Source organism: Ictalurus punctatus, chromosome 9, assembly GCF_001660625.3.
Source record: "Ictalurus punctatus breed USDA103 chromosome 9, Coco_2.0, whole genome shotgun sequence".
Lineage (NCBI taxonomy): Eukaryota > Metazoa > Chordata > Actinopteri > Siluriformes > Ictaluridae > Ictalurus > Ictalurus punctatus.
In genome coordinates, this window is record NC_030424.2 from 11,705,523 (window position 1) to 11,723,468 (window position 17,946).

General features: G+C 38.0%; 1 protein-coding gene across 2 annotated transcripts; it reads right to left on the reverse strand.

Moving 5' to 3' along the window:
* Positions 1-1,422: 1,422 nt before the first annotated feature.
* On the reverse strand, positions 1,423-17,164 carry itpka (inositol-trisphosphate 3-kinase A). 2 transcript variants are annotated; one of them, XM_017476389.3, is made up of 7 exons: positions 16,145-17,164; positions 8,230-8,329; positions 7,927-8,140; positions 5,556-5,760; positions 4,690-4,791; positions 3,589-3,660; positions 1,423-3,395 (listed from the first exon to the last, which is right to left on the reverse strand). In XM_017476389.3, the coding sequence occupies exons 1-7, from the start codon at positions 16,526-16,528 to the stop codon at positions 3,186-3,188; spliced, it is 1,287 nt and encodes a 428-aa protein (XP_017331878.1). In that variant the 5' UTR covers positions 16,529-17,164; the 3' UTR covers positions 1,423-3,185. The 2 variants fall into 2 exon arrangements, with proteins under 2 accessions (XP_017331878.1, XP_017331879.1); XM_017476390.3 differs by having other exon boundaries at positions 8,230-8,326; positions 16,145-17,163.
* Between the last annotated feature and the right edge of the window lie 782 nt (positions 17,165-17,946).

Here is a 17,946-nt window from a genome sequence, read left to right on the forward strand (position 1 = left end):
GGTAGGTAAGACTTCAATTAGACTGTGAAAATAACTACAAAAAATGGCAAGAAAGCTTAAGAATGGTTCATTCAAAATCCTACCAAGAAGGTGTAAAAAAAATAAAAATAAATAAATAAATCCTGAATCCAGTATAAACGGAACCACTAGAATAATACTGAGCTGTTTAATCAACTTTAAAATGAAAAAATACCTTTAATGGGAATCATCATACTTGGAACCAGTGCCAAATCCCTGTGTATTTTGACTGGATGCCATGTTTTGTTCTTTTGTTTTGTCTGGATTTGTTGGAAGTTTGTTAAACAAAGTGTTGGTGTTACATTGTACGGTTGTGTCAGTGAACAAGTGGGGAAACATCTGTAAGGACTTGCTCCAGGACAGTGTGAGATGTTTCTGCCAGCAATAGATTTCAACACTTAATGCATTCTGGTTTTATATTTCATTACAAATTAATAATATGATATTGCCATGTAACGTTTTTATGTTTATCTTTTATTGGTTAGGGATTATAGCTAAGACAGCTAAGTGTGGGGTTAACTACTTACTAGACTTGTTGTTTTGTTGCATTTGACATTTTGAGCTGCCATTTAAAGTTGTTTTTCTTGTTAGCACAACCTCAGATTACACATTGAACCTGACCTTGACCTTTTTTTATATTTGCCAAGTGGAGTTTTCCATAATTTGTCATTCTCATTTTCTCTGTTATTGAAAATACAAGTACTTTTGAACTGATGCATAGAACAAGCTTCTTTTAACCTGAAGATAGGAAGAAAAAAAAAGAAGTGATTATGTATATTAATTTATATCTAAATTAATATTTTACTCTGGACTAACAATTACAAATATGTAGCTATATATTATTTAACCTCATGTGTAGTATTTGTTTCTTGAACTTTTTTGATTATTGAGACTTTATCACTGCCAATGGGCTGCATAAATAAATACCTACTGTTTATGCAGGGAGCTGTATCATCTTCAATAACCACAAGGGGGAGCAATGATTTTGTTGAAATGCCTGTTGATTTTGAATCTGGGAAAATGCTATTTCTACTAGATATATAGTAGTGTTGGAGATTTATTTGAGTAATACCAAATCTCAAATAAAATAAACATATTTGATTATAGTTCTGACCATGAATTTGATGCATGCATGAACATTAATACTGTGCCTTAAGCGGCTACATGAAACAATCCACAATGATGCATTGATTTCTTTCCTATTACGGGCTATGCCTAAATAATAATTTCCTTCCTGAGAATTACATCGATTTTGCTTTTTACTCGTCACTTCATTCACTTGTTCATTCACTCATCATCCTACCATTCCAGTGTAGGAATTAACTAAATTACTAAATCAAAATACCATATCGGAACGCAAGACCTATAGTAGACTCATCTTGGAAAAGGGAAACAAAATAATCATTAATTTTAAAGATATTTATTATGAGAACATCTCACATGTGTTCATCCAGTGACAACAAATACTGTCACCTTGTCCCTAAAAACAATAGTGTTTGAAGGTAAAAATTTGTCCGATCTGACATGGAAAATACTTTTAAAGAAAGATAGATATGCAAACTGCAGCCCATGTCCTTACACTTAATGCTTAACACCATTAAAAATACAATAAAGCCATTAACCAATCCACAAGAAAAATCTCCGTTAAAATCCCACTTTTTGCCACAAGACAAGCTCTAAAAATAATCAGAAACATAGCAGTTAGTATATACACTGATTAATTGCATACTAGTGATATTCAAGTAGGAAAGTCTCTAAAAATGATCAGGGGTTTAAACATGCTTAAAACCCACAGACCCTCGTAAACCCAGACACGATTTTAAAGTTTCAACAAAGGGAATGGATATTAGTGGACAGTCCCACATTAAGAAATAACACAGGATGTGACAGAGAACAAAAAGCTTAAGTGGGGGGAAAAACACATAAGAGAGACACGGTAAAGTGCCTTACAATTTGTTTAGATTGGTGATTTCATTTTGGGCCGCACGCTTTTAACCAAGTGGCTTACATGTAAAACAACCAGGAGTTGAAGGTGCCTTGCTCAAGGATCCAACAGCTGCTCTCTGGCAGTCCTGGGATCGTAACTCAACATTCTGGTTACAAACATAGAGCTTTAATTGTGAACGCTGCCTAATTTGAAAGAACAAGGAGAGGAAAACAGCTTGGAAAGTAGTTCTGCCCTTGTGGTGCAAATACAATCAGAGGGGCCACACATAATAATAGGTACTGAAAATGATGACTGCAGTCGCTTCATTAATGGCACATGTATGTAGTTATTCTGCACAGCCATTTCACAATACACGCAACTGCACTGTGGAACAGATGACTACGGTTCCTGCTGTGCTTTCCTATTTCCAAGAGTGTTGGTTCACTTTGCTCATGAGTCATAACCTGCATTAAACCAATGCACGCTTGCCATTACACCAGTAATCACTGAATCGGCAAGTCTTCGTTTGCACTAAAAGCAAAGGCACAGCACAAACAAGTGAGTCATTCCCCAACACCTTGAAGTGAGAAACAAAGCATGATCACAGCACTTAAGATAAGGCTAAAGAGAAAGCAAGTGAGTGTGGCAGCTAAATCTGGTGAGCCACCCCCAGGTGTGGGTGGATGTCTTGTGATAATTTCTTGCTTATGCTCTGGACACATAATAGACTCTGCCTTAAATGTGTTTCTTATCCTCTGTTAGGAATAGTACAGTATATATCTGTCTTGTACACATTAGCATTGACTAATCATCATAAAACGCATCATAAATGCTCATATCTAAGCATTTAGTAACGCAATTCGCTTCTTCTTTTTTTCTGATAAATTGTTGGTAATGAACTTTCAGTAATAGTACATGGTAAATTGTGTACTGAGAGTGCAGTAGCGTAATAACTGTCTTCACTATGGTTGTATGGTTATTTAAATTGAGGCTGCTGACAAACACGGGGTACTAATTGATGTCAGTGTGTTCTGTAAATTCTCCAAGTTTATTAGCTAGGAACATGAGGCACTGAATTAAATTATGCTCTCTTGGACAGTTACTCATGAGAGAAATGCTGGGTGAAAAACAGCCCAGAAGCTAGAGCGTCACGAGAGCAGAAGTGATTTTATACTGCAAATGAAAGGATTATCACATATTTCCCCATGGCACGATGTAAAAGGGTCCGTGTTTAAGTTCATTACGAGCACTGTGCTGGCAGTGAGTTGAGGGTGTGCAACAGGTTGTCAAGGCCCCATAAGTATCCATCTTCTCGGTTGCCCTCATGCCAGGGTTTATCGTGATCCAGCCTCTGTCCATCAGGGAGAGCCGTGGTCTTACCAAAATCGATGAGCCAAATTTCAGCTCGCTCCGTGTGGTCGTGGATAAACAGCATTGAACTCCCAATGACCTGGGAAATGAAATGTTCCAGAACATGTAATTGAAGATGTGTGTGTCCCTTGACAGTGCAATCTACTCAATTACAATTGCGTCATTTGAAAAGAAGGAAAGAAAATACTGTCTGCCACGAGTTCGAGCAACACACAGGCACAAAGAGGGAAAAAAAACGTAGTAAAAATAAGTACGAAAGTGCTGGAATTTACCTCATGTTTCATGAAGAAGTCTGAAGCCTTCAGGGTCTGTTTGATATCCTCCAGCCTCCTAATGTAGGAGCTCTGTAACAGACAGATGGGAGGGAGAAACACAGCATTATACACTACACCATATGGTAAATACAAAGGTTAGTCTGTGGCCATACAGTAATTGTAGCATAGAAAAAACACAAATACAACCCATTTTTTAATGTTATATTTCTTTGAGTGATGGTAAATTTCTGCTGTTCTAATTTTGTCCAGCCCTGCATTTCACCATTTCATTGCATTGTTTGTGGTCCTACCTAGTTTCCTCGTCTAGTTCCCTTTAAGCTCCTTTTAAAACATACAAATAATTCATTCCAGTTCAACACTTTTAATTCTACATTATTCTAATTTAAATTTAACCGCTTAAAGTCCATCCATCAATTTTCAATACTGCTTATATTACACAGGGTCACAGGGAGCCTGGAGCCTGTCCCAGGGAACCTGGGGCACAAGGCAAGGGACACCCTGGATGGGGTGCCAACCTATTGCAGGGCACAATCACACACCCTACGGACAATCTGGAAATAGCAATCAGCCTACCACCCATGTCTTTGTACTGGGGGAGGAAACCAGAAGAAACACCCGAAGCACGGGGAGAACATGCAAACTCTGCGCACACAAGGCGAAGGCGGGATTCAAGCCTCTGGTGGTGCGAGGCAAACATGCTAACCACTAAGCTACTGTCCCCTCCCCTCCTCTCCCCCAACCCCCTCCTTACCCAAATAATTTAATTAATTTCTTAATAAAAACCTTTTATTCACTAACTTGTATACATTATTCAGTAACTACAGTAAAACCATATGTGTTAGGAATCTAAGTCTGGTCCTGCCAGTGAGTCCTTAGCGAAAAATGAAATAATGGGAGATCTTCCTCATCAATCCTCACCTCAAGTCAAACAAATCCAAGATAAAATGTTACATCTGGGGTAATCATAATTCTGTCTTAATACTAGCTGTATATTTTAAGTACACCTTTTCTCCTTAAATAGTAGTGAGAATATTAGTCAGAATTGCACTACGGCTGTGAAAGCTAACCAAACCGGTCGATCTGGTTCTTTTTACGCACAATTATTTTTCCATTCCCGCTGACAAAGTCCTTGAACACCTGTGTGACTTCTTCCCTTAAGTGAGTCTTCTTAAAGTCTGTGCGGCAGGTTCCATCTGCTTTCTGTTAATGAAATAAATAAATACATACATACATAAATAATCAGGAATCAGAAAGCAAACTATATATGTATGACATCCTGAGAAAACTCATCGGATACTGCTGTGGGTGAATTCTGGCAAACATCCAAACAAAAAATTAAACATAGGTTCTGGCCAAAATAGGGGATTTCTGCTTATAGTACTTTGACACTTCAAACTTCAAGAAAACATAAATATATTGAGCACCTAAATGATGTAGTAATGTACTTTTTAATCTAGGGTACCTTCCTTCAAAGATGATTTGGGATAAGGAGACAATTTAACGAACGTGGTGATAAAAACTGTCACTCTGACTAAAGACATCTATGGCAAAACGTCCCTTTATGCTCCTGTGCCTCGGTCAGAATCTTTAAATGCAGTTGTCCTTTTTTACTTTTAGGGGTATTTGAAAATTCTACTGTACCTATGGTTGAGACACGAGCAAAAGAAAAACGTTGTCAGTTTCAGTAGGAAATGTGAACATTTTACCATGTGAAGGGTTTTCCCAGGCCACTGTATACACAGTATGTGTTATATGCAGTAAATACAGAATTATGGCCTTCTTCATATGAGCTGGATGAGGTACGGGCAATTACTGCAAGTCAATATTTGTGGATAACCTTTATGTTGACATTTACTGTACATGTACCTGAGATAACAATGAATAATTCATATGCTGTATCCTGTTTCCACTAATACTAAGTGCACTCCCTCATCAAATGTTTGTTTTTTTGCATGTGCAGGTACCTTGATGCCCTCAATGCGGAAGCCCAAAGTGCTGGTGGAGCTGATAGTCTCCCTCCACTGCATGTAACGTAGCTTGGTCACAGCCTGCTGCTTGTGTTCTTCGGCTGTGGGAGCCTCGCTGTCCACCTCCAGCATTTTGTTATACAAATCCCTGCGCAGCTTGGGCTTCTCCCTGGCTCGCACCAGCTCTTCCTCCAGATATGTTCTGATGGAAAAAGAGAGAACACATTAAGAAACCTGAGTCACGCTATGAAAGAGGGGCTGTGAAGAGCTTGATGATGCCTGCTGAGAAAGCTGATGAACCCTTTTACAGCAGACAAAAACCCTTTCATGCCTGGTTTTAAAGGTCCGGCTGGATTGAAATCAACTCTCTGAAGCTAGGAATTTTAGTATCCATTTTATCAGGGCATTTTCAGTGATAGCAAGTGATTGAATGACTCTATTATAATTCTACTGTGTCATGCAGTACATTCAACTGTCACGCCATTTAATGTACAGAACTACTGAGTGCAATAAGGTGGAATTCACAGGAAATCACTGGCCTCTCATTTCCTTAAATAAGGTAATACCTCAATACTACATTATACATTTTAATAGGCATCAATACGAACATTTCAGTATCAGATTAAAGCAGTGCATGTTGGAGTTGTTTAAACAATGCTGTTTTCATGTTCTTGTTTTTTGTTAGTGCGATTTTCAGTTTCATTCTCGTTGTGACTTCCTGTGTGAAAAGAGGAATTCAGCAGGGGACTCCTCCGAGTACATGTCTGAGTGTGTATGTGTTTGGTCATGTGTAAAGTGTATGAGAAGGAAGCCCTAAGGGACACCCCACGTGTGCTTGTGTATGCCTGCAGAGACAAAGAAAGTGCTCTGTGCCGGAAATTCATGTTGTTAATTGTGAGTGGCTTCATTTTTCATGAGCTTTAGCTCTCCTCAAACTGCTCCGACAGGAAACAGACCTAAGAGTTGAAACAGGTGTTTAAACAGGCTGAAGCTAACCACACACGCACACATGCACACATGCACACACGCACACACACACACACAGTGACTCATTTCACACAGTTTTATATGCATACAAATACAAATAAATAAATAAATAAATAAATCATGATTAATTTTTTACTTAATCATCAATTGCTTGGAAATAAAATCATTTATGGCAAATCTCCTTCTCTCTATATGTGATCCTTACTTAAATGTGTGTAAATTAGGAGTGTTAGGAGACACTATCTGTATGTGTTTAGTGCTCAAAATATACATTAACTGTATCTGTATATGGATTGAAATCGGAAGTCGGTGTAGCCTAAATAAGACATTTTTTGTGATAGATAAACCCTACCACTATGCCTGCTGAAACACCAGAAGAAGAAAAAAACACCACTGTCAACATGATCTGTGAATTCTGGCTTTGATAGTTCCTCAACTTCAGCTAAATCACTTGAATACATAACTGGCCTCAATTAGAGATGTGTGTGGGACTTTTTTTAATACCACTATTTTTTTTCCATCCATCCATTTTACAACCTGCTTATCCTACACAGGGTCATGGTGGAGCCTGGAGCCTATCACAGGGAGCTCACAAGGTTGGAAGGGGGGTGCCAACCCATTGCAGGGCACATTCACACATACATTCACACACTACGGACAATTTAGAAACACCAATCAGCCTACAACACGTGTCTGTGGACTAGGGGAGGTAACCGAGTACCCGAAGGAAACCCCTGAAGCACGTGGAGAACGTGCAAACTCAGCCCACACAGGGTAGAGGTGTGCCTCTTAAGCCACCGTGCCTACAGCCTAATATAAACGTCTGTGAACCTGACCAGACAGTAACTTCATTACGAACAACGCATTCATATTCAGTTACATCCCTAATGCGAACACTGCTCTCCAGTTTAATAAAAAGCACACACCAGCACCTTTTAACTAGCATAGCAACTTATCTACATCAGATTTGAGCACATAGTTTAAATTTAGATTCATTTGGAGGCGGATTCTAACCTCTATGTCTGAAATAGATAAACAGTATGTACAACTTGCTGTATACTAAAAGAAAAGCCAGTTAGCACTACACTAGCATTTGGCAGTCCACACACAGTCACGATGCACTGATACGTAAACATTTGCATCACCTTGTTTTTAACCACAGCAGCTCTTTTTGTACATGACATTTAATGACCACATGGATTTCTAATCTGTTGTTTATTGCATAACAGACCATCTGCTGTCTTTAAAGAAGCAATTAGCACAGCTATATCCTGTATCCAGCACATCCTTTGACATTACAGTGCACTAAATAGGTTTGTAGTCCATAAATCTACATTTCAGTGCTGAAACACAAGCAAATGCTTTCTGTTTAATTACTAACCTCACTCCAATCTTGCAGTCCATGACGTTTGGCCCACTGAAATTGGTCAGCAGGTCACTCATCTGCAGGAAGAGCTCTCCATCTCTCTCAACCGTCCCGCGGTAGGTTGGTACAAATCGTTCTAGCACATCTCCACTTAAGCGCTCGAAACACAGCTTCTCATTCTCAGCGTACTTCTTCAGGATGGTGCCCTCTTCTCCTGCTTTGAAGCTGCCTGCATTAATAAAAAACACTAGATCACTAGAATTCACTGTTTATACTTTAGCACTGAATGTATGTTGGGATGAATCAGTTCAGTCATACCTTTATGGCCAGCTAACTGAACCCAAGACAACCGCTTTCTCTGTGAGGCTACAACATGCCAATGGACAACGGTCTTCAACGTCCACCAGGGTTTAGCCTGCTGAGACACATCAAACACTACTGTTAACTTCTTGGTTAATTGTGAAAGTTCTTGACTACTGAAAAGCCGTTTTGGTTATTCCTCTCATAAAGAAAGTTGGAGAGGAATTATGTTGTAACGTCAAAAAAAGCTCATTCATATCTAGCCACGTTTTGATGCAGAGAGCAAACCTGTCTGGATATGTAAGTTGTGCAACACAAAGCCCACTCAAAGCTGAATAACTTCTCAATCGCATTATATATCAGCAGAACAGCATGGCCTGGAGAACATATCGATATTGATCTTCCAGATGGAAAAACACTATTCAGCTTGATGTGAACGGTTCCTTGAGGAAAAAGCATCAACAGTAGGGCACCACAGCTCCTGTATATAAACAACAAGGCTGTACTGACATTCGATCAAGTAAGGAATAAACCACATACAAAAATAATCAGTCGTTTCTGAGTGGTGTGAGAGAAAATCGTTCATTCTAAAGGGTGTCTCAAAAGTCTCCATACTTCCTTCGTCAGTGGAAGTTCGTGAACGTCCAATTCTCGGTTGGTTTGCAACACTTCCAGTTTTTTTTTTTTATTTGTTAATAAGTTTGGGAACAGTGTTGTGTTTGATGTGTTTGCTATGTTCCCTGTTAAAGTCCATCGCAACCTTGCGACAGCTTCCCGATCCAGTCATGAGAATGATTATAATACGGTCTTCTTTTGTCAAAGGCATTCTTAAAAATAAATAAATAAATATAACTAAGTATGTATAAGACATTTTGCTACAAAGTGTTCATTTCCTCCACCAGTATGTATGGAGACTTCTGTGACACCCTGTATTGTCATGAGTTTGAATCCTGACAATGCCATCCGAGAGTCAAGGGATTGGCCATGGTCTCTGGGTGAGAAGGTTAGAATACTCTCTCTCCCGTCAATCACAGTGACACTAGCCAATCACAGGTGTCTATGAGGCCATGTACAGTATGTGGAAGAAGGTCGCTATCATGTGAGGATAGAGCTGGCTAGTGGGTAGGAACTGGCAGGTTCCCAAATTGGGGATGGAGAAAATGGGGGAAAATACAAAATATATACAGTTGCAATCGAAATTATTCAACCCCCATTGCAAATCAGGTTTAATGTCAAAATTTACAGACTTTCAGCTATTTGCAATGAACAAATCAAACAAAAGCAGTTCAAATAGTTCAACACAATGAATGCTTCAAGTGGTTTCCCCAAATTCAACTGAAAATACAACTTATAATGATTTCTCCAGTTTCAAAATTATTCAACCCCTTCATGGCAAGCATCTTTCATATTTAGTAGAGCACCCGTTTGCTGTTATAACCTGCTGCAAATGAGATGCATAGGTTCTGGCAGCGTTCCTGAGGAATCCTTGCCCATTCCTCATGAGCAATGGCCTCCAATTCAGCAATATTCTTGGGTTTGCGTGCTGCAACCACCTTCAAATCCCACCAGAGATTTCATATGGGGTTCAAGTCAGGTGACTGTGATGGCCCTGTAGAATCTTCCAGGGCTACTTCTACAACCAAGCACTGGTGGAGTTTGAGGTATGCTTGGGATCATTGTCCTGTTGGAAGGTCCAATGATGCCAAAGTTTCAGCTTCCTCACAGACGGCATGACGTTTTCTCCTCGGATTTCCTGATACTTCAATGAATCCATTTTGCCTTCCACACGCTGCAGGTTTCCAGTGCCAGAGGATGCAAAGCAACCCCAGAGCATCACTGAGCCACCACTATGCTTGACTGTGGACAGAGTGTTCTTTCTTCATTCTTCTTCCTCCAGGTATACTGCAGACCCATCGTGCCGAAAAGTTCCAGTATTGTTTCATCGCTGCACAGAACAGAATCTCAAAACTTCTGTGGCTTATTTATATGATTTTGAGCTGACTTTTCTTGTCCTTTTGGGTCAGTAGTGTTGTACGTCTTTGAGTTCTGGCATGGAAACCTTCTGTGTTTAGTACGTCAGGTGTGCTTGAGACAACAACTGTTTTGCATATTTGTGCTGTTGTGAGGGATTCTTTTCAGGGGGTTAAAGAAGTTTGAATCTGGAGAAGTCATTTTCAGTCATTTTCAGTTGAATTTGGGGAAACCACTTGAAGCATTCGTTGTGTTGAACTATTTCAATTGCTTTTGTTTGATTTGTTCATCGTAAACAGCTGAAAGTCTGTAAATTTTGATAATAAACCTGATTTGCAATGGAGGTTGAATAATTTTGATTGCTACTGTATATATATTGGTGGGTTATTTTCCCAATAACAGAACCAAAGGGTTATACCACAGCAAATTGGCTTCTTGGTAATTCTGTAACTACCAAACTTTTAGTAATTGCCAACAAATACACTTTTTATTTTTTATTCATTTATTTATTTTTTATTAATTTAAGAACGATGGGTCATCTGTTTATAGTTAAATTTAATGTTGTGGAACAGCCATGAATCAAGTTAGTTTCTGGTTAACACTTATATTATAGTAACTATAGACAGTAGTTTCTTCACTATCCTTATTCTCTTTACCTTTACACTCTTTTACTTTTTACTTTCCATTGAAGGAAAACTTCCTGACTGTTATAAGATCAGACACTGGAAAGTTTCACCTTATCAGCAATTACACAGACACATTTGTTACTATTAGAATGAGTACATTCAAGTCCAAGCTGTGCTGCAGTAGAAAATGAATCAACACCTTCTGACAGTCAGATTCATGAATTCAGCAGTACTGTGCCATAAATGCATGTAATTCTTGTAGATATGAAGGTCCTTATTTCTACGTTACAGTACTGAGTAAAGTTAAAAAGAAACAAAAAAAAGGTCATTATAAGTATGTCTATATGAGTACACACATATATCTCAGTCAGTATGCAACTATGCACCTTATCCATGGAAAATCACACTTGGATCTAATATTGAATTGTCAAACATCTTGAGAAGCTGGCTCAAGCACTAATTTGTTTAGGATTAACCTGCAAATGTTTGCTGCCCAATCTATAACACATAGAATGTAAATATAAAATATAAAGACAAAGAAAGTAAATATTAGGAAGATTTCACTGTTGGTCATCCTATAGCAATATTTCACATCGAAGCCTCCAAGATGATAGATTATCATTTGTATTTGTATTTGTATGCACATGTGCCATGTGCAGCATTGACAGTGATTTATGAAGATGACTCGACTTCTCGAGCCACAGAATCACTTGGTAACTCGGCTGAGCACGCAGTTGTTTGTGTTCCTGCTAATTTCCAATGCCAACAGAGAAATAATTTTTGCAGTAAACAACGCCAGCATGACAGTTGGCATGGAAATAATTCCATTTCACAGTCTGGTCACTGTTCAATTTAGAGGGCCATCAATAATTATACAAATTAACATATTATTAAATAAAACTGTTTTATTAAGTAGGTAGTCATAAATCCTTTAGAATTAATGATTGCCTAGACACCAATAAATGCTCATAAATGCTGGCCAGGCCTATAAAACAGCCATCTTATACTTTTTCACAGAAGCCATTTGCAAAGATCTAAATACCCTCAAATTAAAGCAAACATTATGCAATTGAACTTCATAGCACTTCTTCCATTTTAAAGCCAACGTGCACGAGCACTGAGTCAAAATCAATCAAATATATACAAAGTGTTCTGTTGTAATTATTTGAACTACATAAACTACAATTTTGCTTGTATCTTTCTCATTTGTAAGTCGCTTTGGATAAAAGCGTCTGCTAAGTGAATAAATGTAAATGTAAATGTAAATGTAAATGAACTACTTGTGCCACTTATCACATGACTGGATACTGCTTTTTCTGTGTACTGTTTATTTTGTGTACAGCATTTGAGAAGCTGCTTTTAAAGGCGCTCTAAAAAAATTAAGTTTATTATTGTTATTATTATTATTATTATTAATAATAATAATAATAAACTTAATAGTTAATACTAAATAATAGGGTTATTATTTCATATTTACCATGTTATTAACACTGCACAGGGTCCAGTGCAGGCATCCACGTGTTAAAAGTAATACTTTTTATGCTACCTGAAAAATTACTTAAGACAAAATATCCAGTGATGACATTTCAAATATTTTTAGTCTGTAAAAAAAAAAGAAGACCATTATCTAACATCTACTAACTTTCATAATAGTCTCATCTCTAAATTGTATAAAGATACACACATTTTAATCAGCAAGCTGTCTTTTGGCTGAAGTTTTATTTCCTTTATTTACAGGCCTCTCTGTGTGTACTATCTAAGATCTAAAACTAAATCTTAGTGTCAATACTTACAATTTCCTTTTAAAAATGTATCCTTGAAATAAATTATTGATACTGTGTATTTATTTATTTATTTATGTTAATCAAACGAAATGTGACCTGAATGAGAGCGAACATGTATCATAAGTGATACAGCTGAAAGGAAAAAAAAAGCTGTAGTGGAATTATTTTACACTCGCTAATAATGAGGTCAAAATGTGACATTTTAAATGGTTCCTGGAACTGTATTTTAGTTTAATTATTGTTTATGAATTCAACTGAGTGTGTTAGCCTGCGTTTTCAGTCTGACCTTTTCAGAACTGTTGCGTAACTGAACATATAATGTTGGTGTTTTTTTTCAGTAAGTCGCAGCAGAAGTCTTGAATTGTTTTTCACATATAATTCTTGATATCCATGTTTGCAAAGTAGAAATTTCCTCTTTTTACAGACTCTTTTTGACTCAAAGTATCAGTATCAGTATTGGGACGGTCTTGTTATTACTTTGTACAGGATCGGAAAAAAAAAACTCTTGTTCTGGTTTCTAGGTCACATGATAAGCTGGATTTGTCTTATTAGCTTTAAGAGAAAGAAAAAAGATAGGCTGGTGAGGGAACGACTGTTCATGGCATAATGATGTCATGCTTTAATAAATAAAATATTGTTTATGTTGACAAGCTGCTGTGATACAAGAGGAATTAAATATTTTCTCACATGCTGTCATTGGAAAATTATGTTTAATGTTCATGTTTTAATTATGTTCCTATAACAACATGTCCTGTCGTGTTTTAATCTTTACAGTACATATGAAACGTACTGCAGACGACATTTAGAAACTATTAACCTTCCTGAATTCAAATGCCATTTTCCTCCACTAACATGTGCATACTCCTACACACTCCCCCACATAGAGTAGAGACACAAAACTAGTATTCTGACACACAAGTGTTTATATTAAAAGGTCACAGCTGAAATGCTGAGCACAAAATTTGCTCTTATTATGAAAGACTTGTAAATGATTGCTTCTAAATAGCTGCCCATGTAGCTACGAACGTCTTACACATCTTCATAAAGGCGACATACATGGGTGTGCAACATTAACCTCAGGACTCTTGGTATATGGAACACTGAAGGCAAAACATGATCAGGTAAGCCATTTGTTCGAATGATATCTACTTTCCATGACAGGAGTTGTATGAGAATTTGTACAGAATCAGTGGAGAACTCCCATATGTACCAATAAGCAATAAGAACAATCAAGCTTTGGCACAACATAAAAGCTGGACCATGTACAACAGTAAATGCACAGATCTGTAACACACCCATAAGTCAAATATTGAATTGTACGGTCATATTGGATATTATATGCAAACATGACCAAGTCAGCTCTTAAACTCTTATAAATCCTGGGCGGGGAAGCCAAGTGTCTGCCATGCTTGTATTAAAACAAAAAAAACCTTTGTCTGCCGCAAATATTGCATCATGTGCTCACCAGGAAATACCTTTCCTAAAAATTCTCAGGAGATTTTGTGCAGCAAACTAAGTTTCAAAGTAAATATATATTTGTCTGCATGTCTTGTACAGTGTGTGTATGCATAGACGAGGCCTAAGAAGATCATGCCACTCTGTAAACTCACTGGGTTTGCCCTAAATGCCACCTCACACACAGGCAGTGAGTAAATCACACTCTGGTTTGACATGTTAACCCACTGCAGTGGACAACACATAGTCACTGTACTGAAAATAACTGAGAGGCTGACGTTTTGTTTTCATTAACCGGATGGACGTGCTCTGAGATGGAAAAAAAAAAAAAAACCTGATGCGAGAGTAATCGTTCACTCTGCGTTACTGTATAACTGTGCACTACAACAAGAACAAGCTAAATAAAGAACTCTTTGTTTAGCCAAGTGTGGAATATATGAAGCACATTTATTCTAATCACTGTGATGATCAGCTGAGTGGCATTTCAACAGGCCTGAAGTTGTTCCTTTTTAAAGAGGTAGTGAAAACATTTGCGGCATGATGTGGCTTCGGCTTTAAATGTCACAGTACTAAAGGTTTGTTTTCTTCAAATATGCCAAGATAAGATCAGGGGTTCCTTACACAGCTTGCGTGTACTGCTAGATTCCTCAAGATATTTGAGAACAAACTACCTGAATGCCCTTGGTAAAGAAACACTGCGGGTTTATCTCTTTCATACAATGAAAGAACTGACAAATAAGCTCATCGAGCCGAAGGTGATGAACTTCGAAGTCCTCCGAAGCATCAGGCTGGACATTGTGCAGACATGCCTTCCAGACTTTGAGACTCTGCATGTGTTTAAAGTTCTTTGAATGCTAATGCCTTCTATGGACGTGATCGACCAACGGGATTCTGAGAACAGCACATTTATCCAAAACGACGGTCAACGCTTGGCAGATAATGGAACACACACTTCAGATGAAATATTACTTTGGTATTTCCAGAGGATATATTAAATGTTATTCTAAAATTCGAAATAGGGCACCACAGACCACCTAGGTTTTGTACTAGAAAGCTTGTATTGTGTTTAGTTTTAGCTTTTGTGATGCAGCTCCTATACCTCTATGCAATATATTACTAAATATGTTACAAACAAGTAAAAAAATGTTTATTAGAAAGGCCAGAATGCGATCATAATCTGATAAATATTCAACCATAGTTGTATGTTTTAACATACAGTCATGGTGAAAAGATTTAAATATGTTTCTATTGGCTTCAAACTTATAGGCTATGCCCTTATCTGTTTTCACACTTTTGCGGGTTACAACTTTGTCCTTGCAGATTGCAGATATAAGGCATTCGTTAAAGTGCTATTAGCTTCATGAATTTGGCTTCTTGTTCCAAAAAAACTTGATCATATATTTATGATAAATAAAGGTACTGAATTTTTACTTTTAGTGCTGGGGTTGTGCCATTATTACACATATTGTGCATCTTCTTCTATGTGGTGCACCTTTAATTAGCTTTTAGTGAAAAAGATACATTAGCGGTACTTAATTGAAGTATGTACCTTTTAAAACATTACTTTTAGAATTTTTCCCCCCAATTTTGTAATTATGGTCCAATTATGTACCTTAAGTTATTTTTTAAAAAGATATAGTATATGCAAGTTTCCAGGTAAAACATGCATACTAAATGTACAGTAAAAAAGATGTATCCTTGATGAAACCACAACAACAAAGAAAATTACAGTTAATGAACTTCTGAAAGTGTAGTTTGATCATGTATGCTTATTAATATTATTATTATTTAATCATAGCTGTCTTTGAATTGCTGAAGCATATTAAAGAAAACCAAACTGTAGCCTTTTCACTGACAAAACAATCTATTTTTATTCACAGACTAAATATCTGTGTGTACAATAAGTGCAGGAAACTTGTCTAGAGAGAAACCTGACTGCTCAACTTTTTTCACAACGAAGCCACTTTTAAACATTACCCTGCAAGTCCAATCTCTTTGACCTACAAGTACTACTAGAGATTCAAAATACCCGGATGGCTGAAAACCTTCAGTTTCACGTGAATGTACAGTCACACAACACGACTCGTGGTAACCCACCTCTCCCCCGTCTCCCAAATGCTCCAAAGTAACAATGCCTTTGCTCTTCGTTTCGTTGTCGCTCAGTATGTCGTCTTCGGACTCCTCTAACCCCACGGACGAGCCGGTGGACGACACGGACGAGGTGGAGAGTTTGCGGCGGAGCGGTGCGCCTCCGTTCAGCGCCTCCGCCTCCTCGTACACGAGCTCCCGCGCGCCGCTGCCTTCCTCTGCCGTCAAGGTCAGCTGCGGCACCGGGCGCGCGCTCGCCATCGGCAGCCACTCATCACAGACCTGCGAGGACGAGCAGTGGCCCTGGCGCTCTTTCCCACTGCTGAGAGGAGAGGAGCTACAGGAGCTACAGGTCAACGCCTCCTTCAGAGACCTCCGCCTCTCTTTTGGCATCGATAATGGACTGTTTTTTAAAAAGAGGAAAATCTTCGTCCCTTGATCCGAGATGGTGCTGCACTTTTACACCGCGATGGATCGATCGGTATTCAGTTTTCCACACATCAATCATCGGATTTTAAAGTCAAGTCCGTCACAGTGACAGTACAGAGTCTTGAGTTGTAGTCCAGTTGGTCACGTTTGCCAGGATGCTCAGTGCAGTAGCGGTGGGGAAGCCCTGTGACACTCTTAACCTCAGCGCGGTTCACTTGGCCAAACGGGATCTTCCGCGTTTCAATCTCTCTGTTCTTCTGCTTCCTGATTCTGCGTTTGTTTCACTCATTTCCTCGTTAGCACCTGCGCGCTTAGCCTATTGAATCTCACTTACTGAGGTTTCCCTCTACCAGTGAGCCACCACCAGCAATCACACCCCCACCACTACTACTACCAGCAATAACAACACTACTATGACTACTACTGTCAGCAATAACAACTACTACTTCTACCAACAATAACACTACTATTACTACTTCTACTACCAACAATAACAACTACTACTTCTACCAACAATAACTCTGCTATTACTACTTCTACCAACAATAACACTACTATTACTACTTCTACCAACAATAACACTACTATTACTACTTCTACCAACAATAACACTACTATTACTACTTCTACCAACAATAACACTACCATTACTACTTCTACCAACAATAACACTACTGTTACTACTACTGTCAACAATAACAACTACTACTTCTACCAACAATAACACTACTATTACTACTTCTACTACCAACAACACTACCAACAACACTACTATTATTACTTCTACTACCTACAACAGTACTATTATTACTTCTACTACCTACAACAGTACTATTACTACTTCTACTACCAACAACACTACCAACAACACTACTATTACTACTCCTACTACCAACAATAACAACACTACTATAACTACTCCTACTACCAACAATAACAACACTACTATTACTACTTCTACTACCAACAACAACACTACTATTACTACTTCTACTACCGACAACAACACTACTATTACTCATACTACTATACCAACAACAACACTACTATTATTACTACCAACAATAACAACACTACTATTACTACTTCTACTACCAATAACACTATTATCACTACTACTATAAACAATAACAACACTACTATTACTACCAACAATAACAACACTACTATTATTACTACTATCAACAATAACTACTACCAACAACACTACTATTACTACTATTACCAACAACACTACTATTACTAATACTACCACCAACAACAACACTATTACTACTTCTACTACCAACAATAACACTACTATTACTACCAACAGTAACAATACTACGATTACTACTACTACCAACAATAACACTACTATTGCTACTACTACTACCAACAAC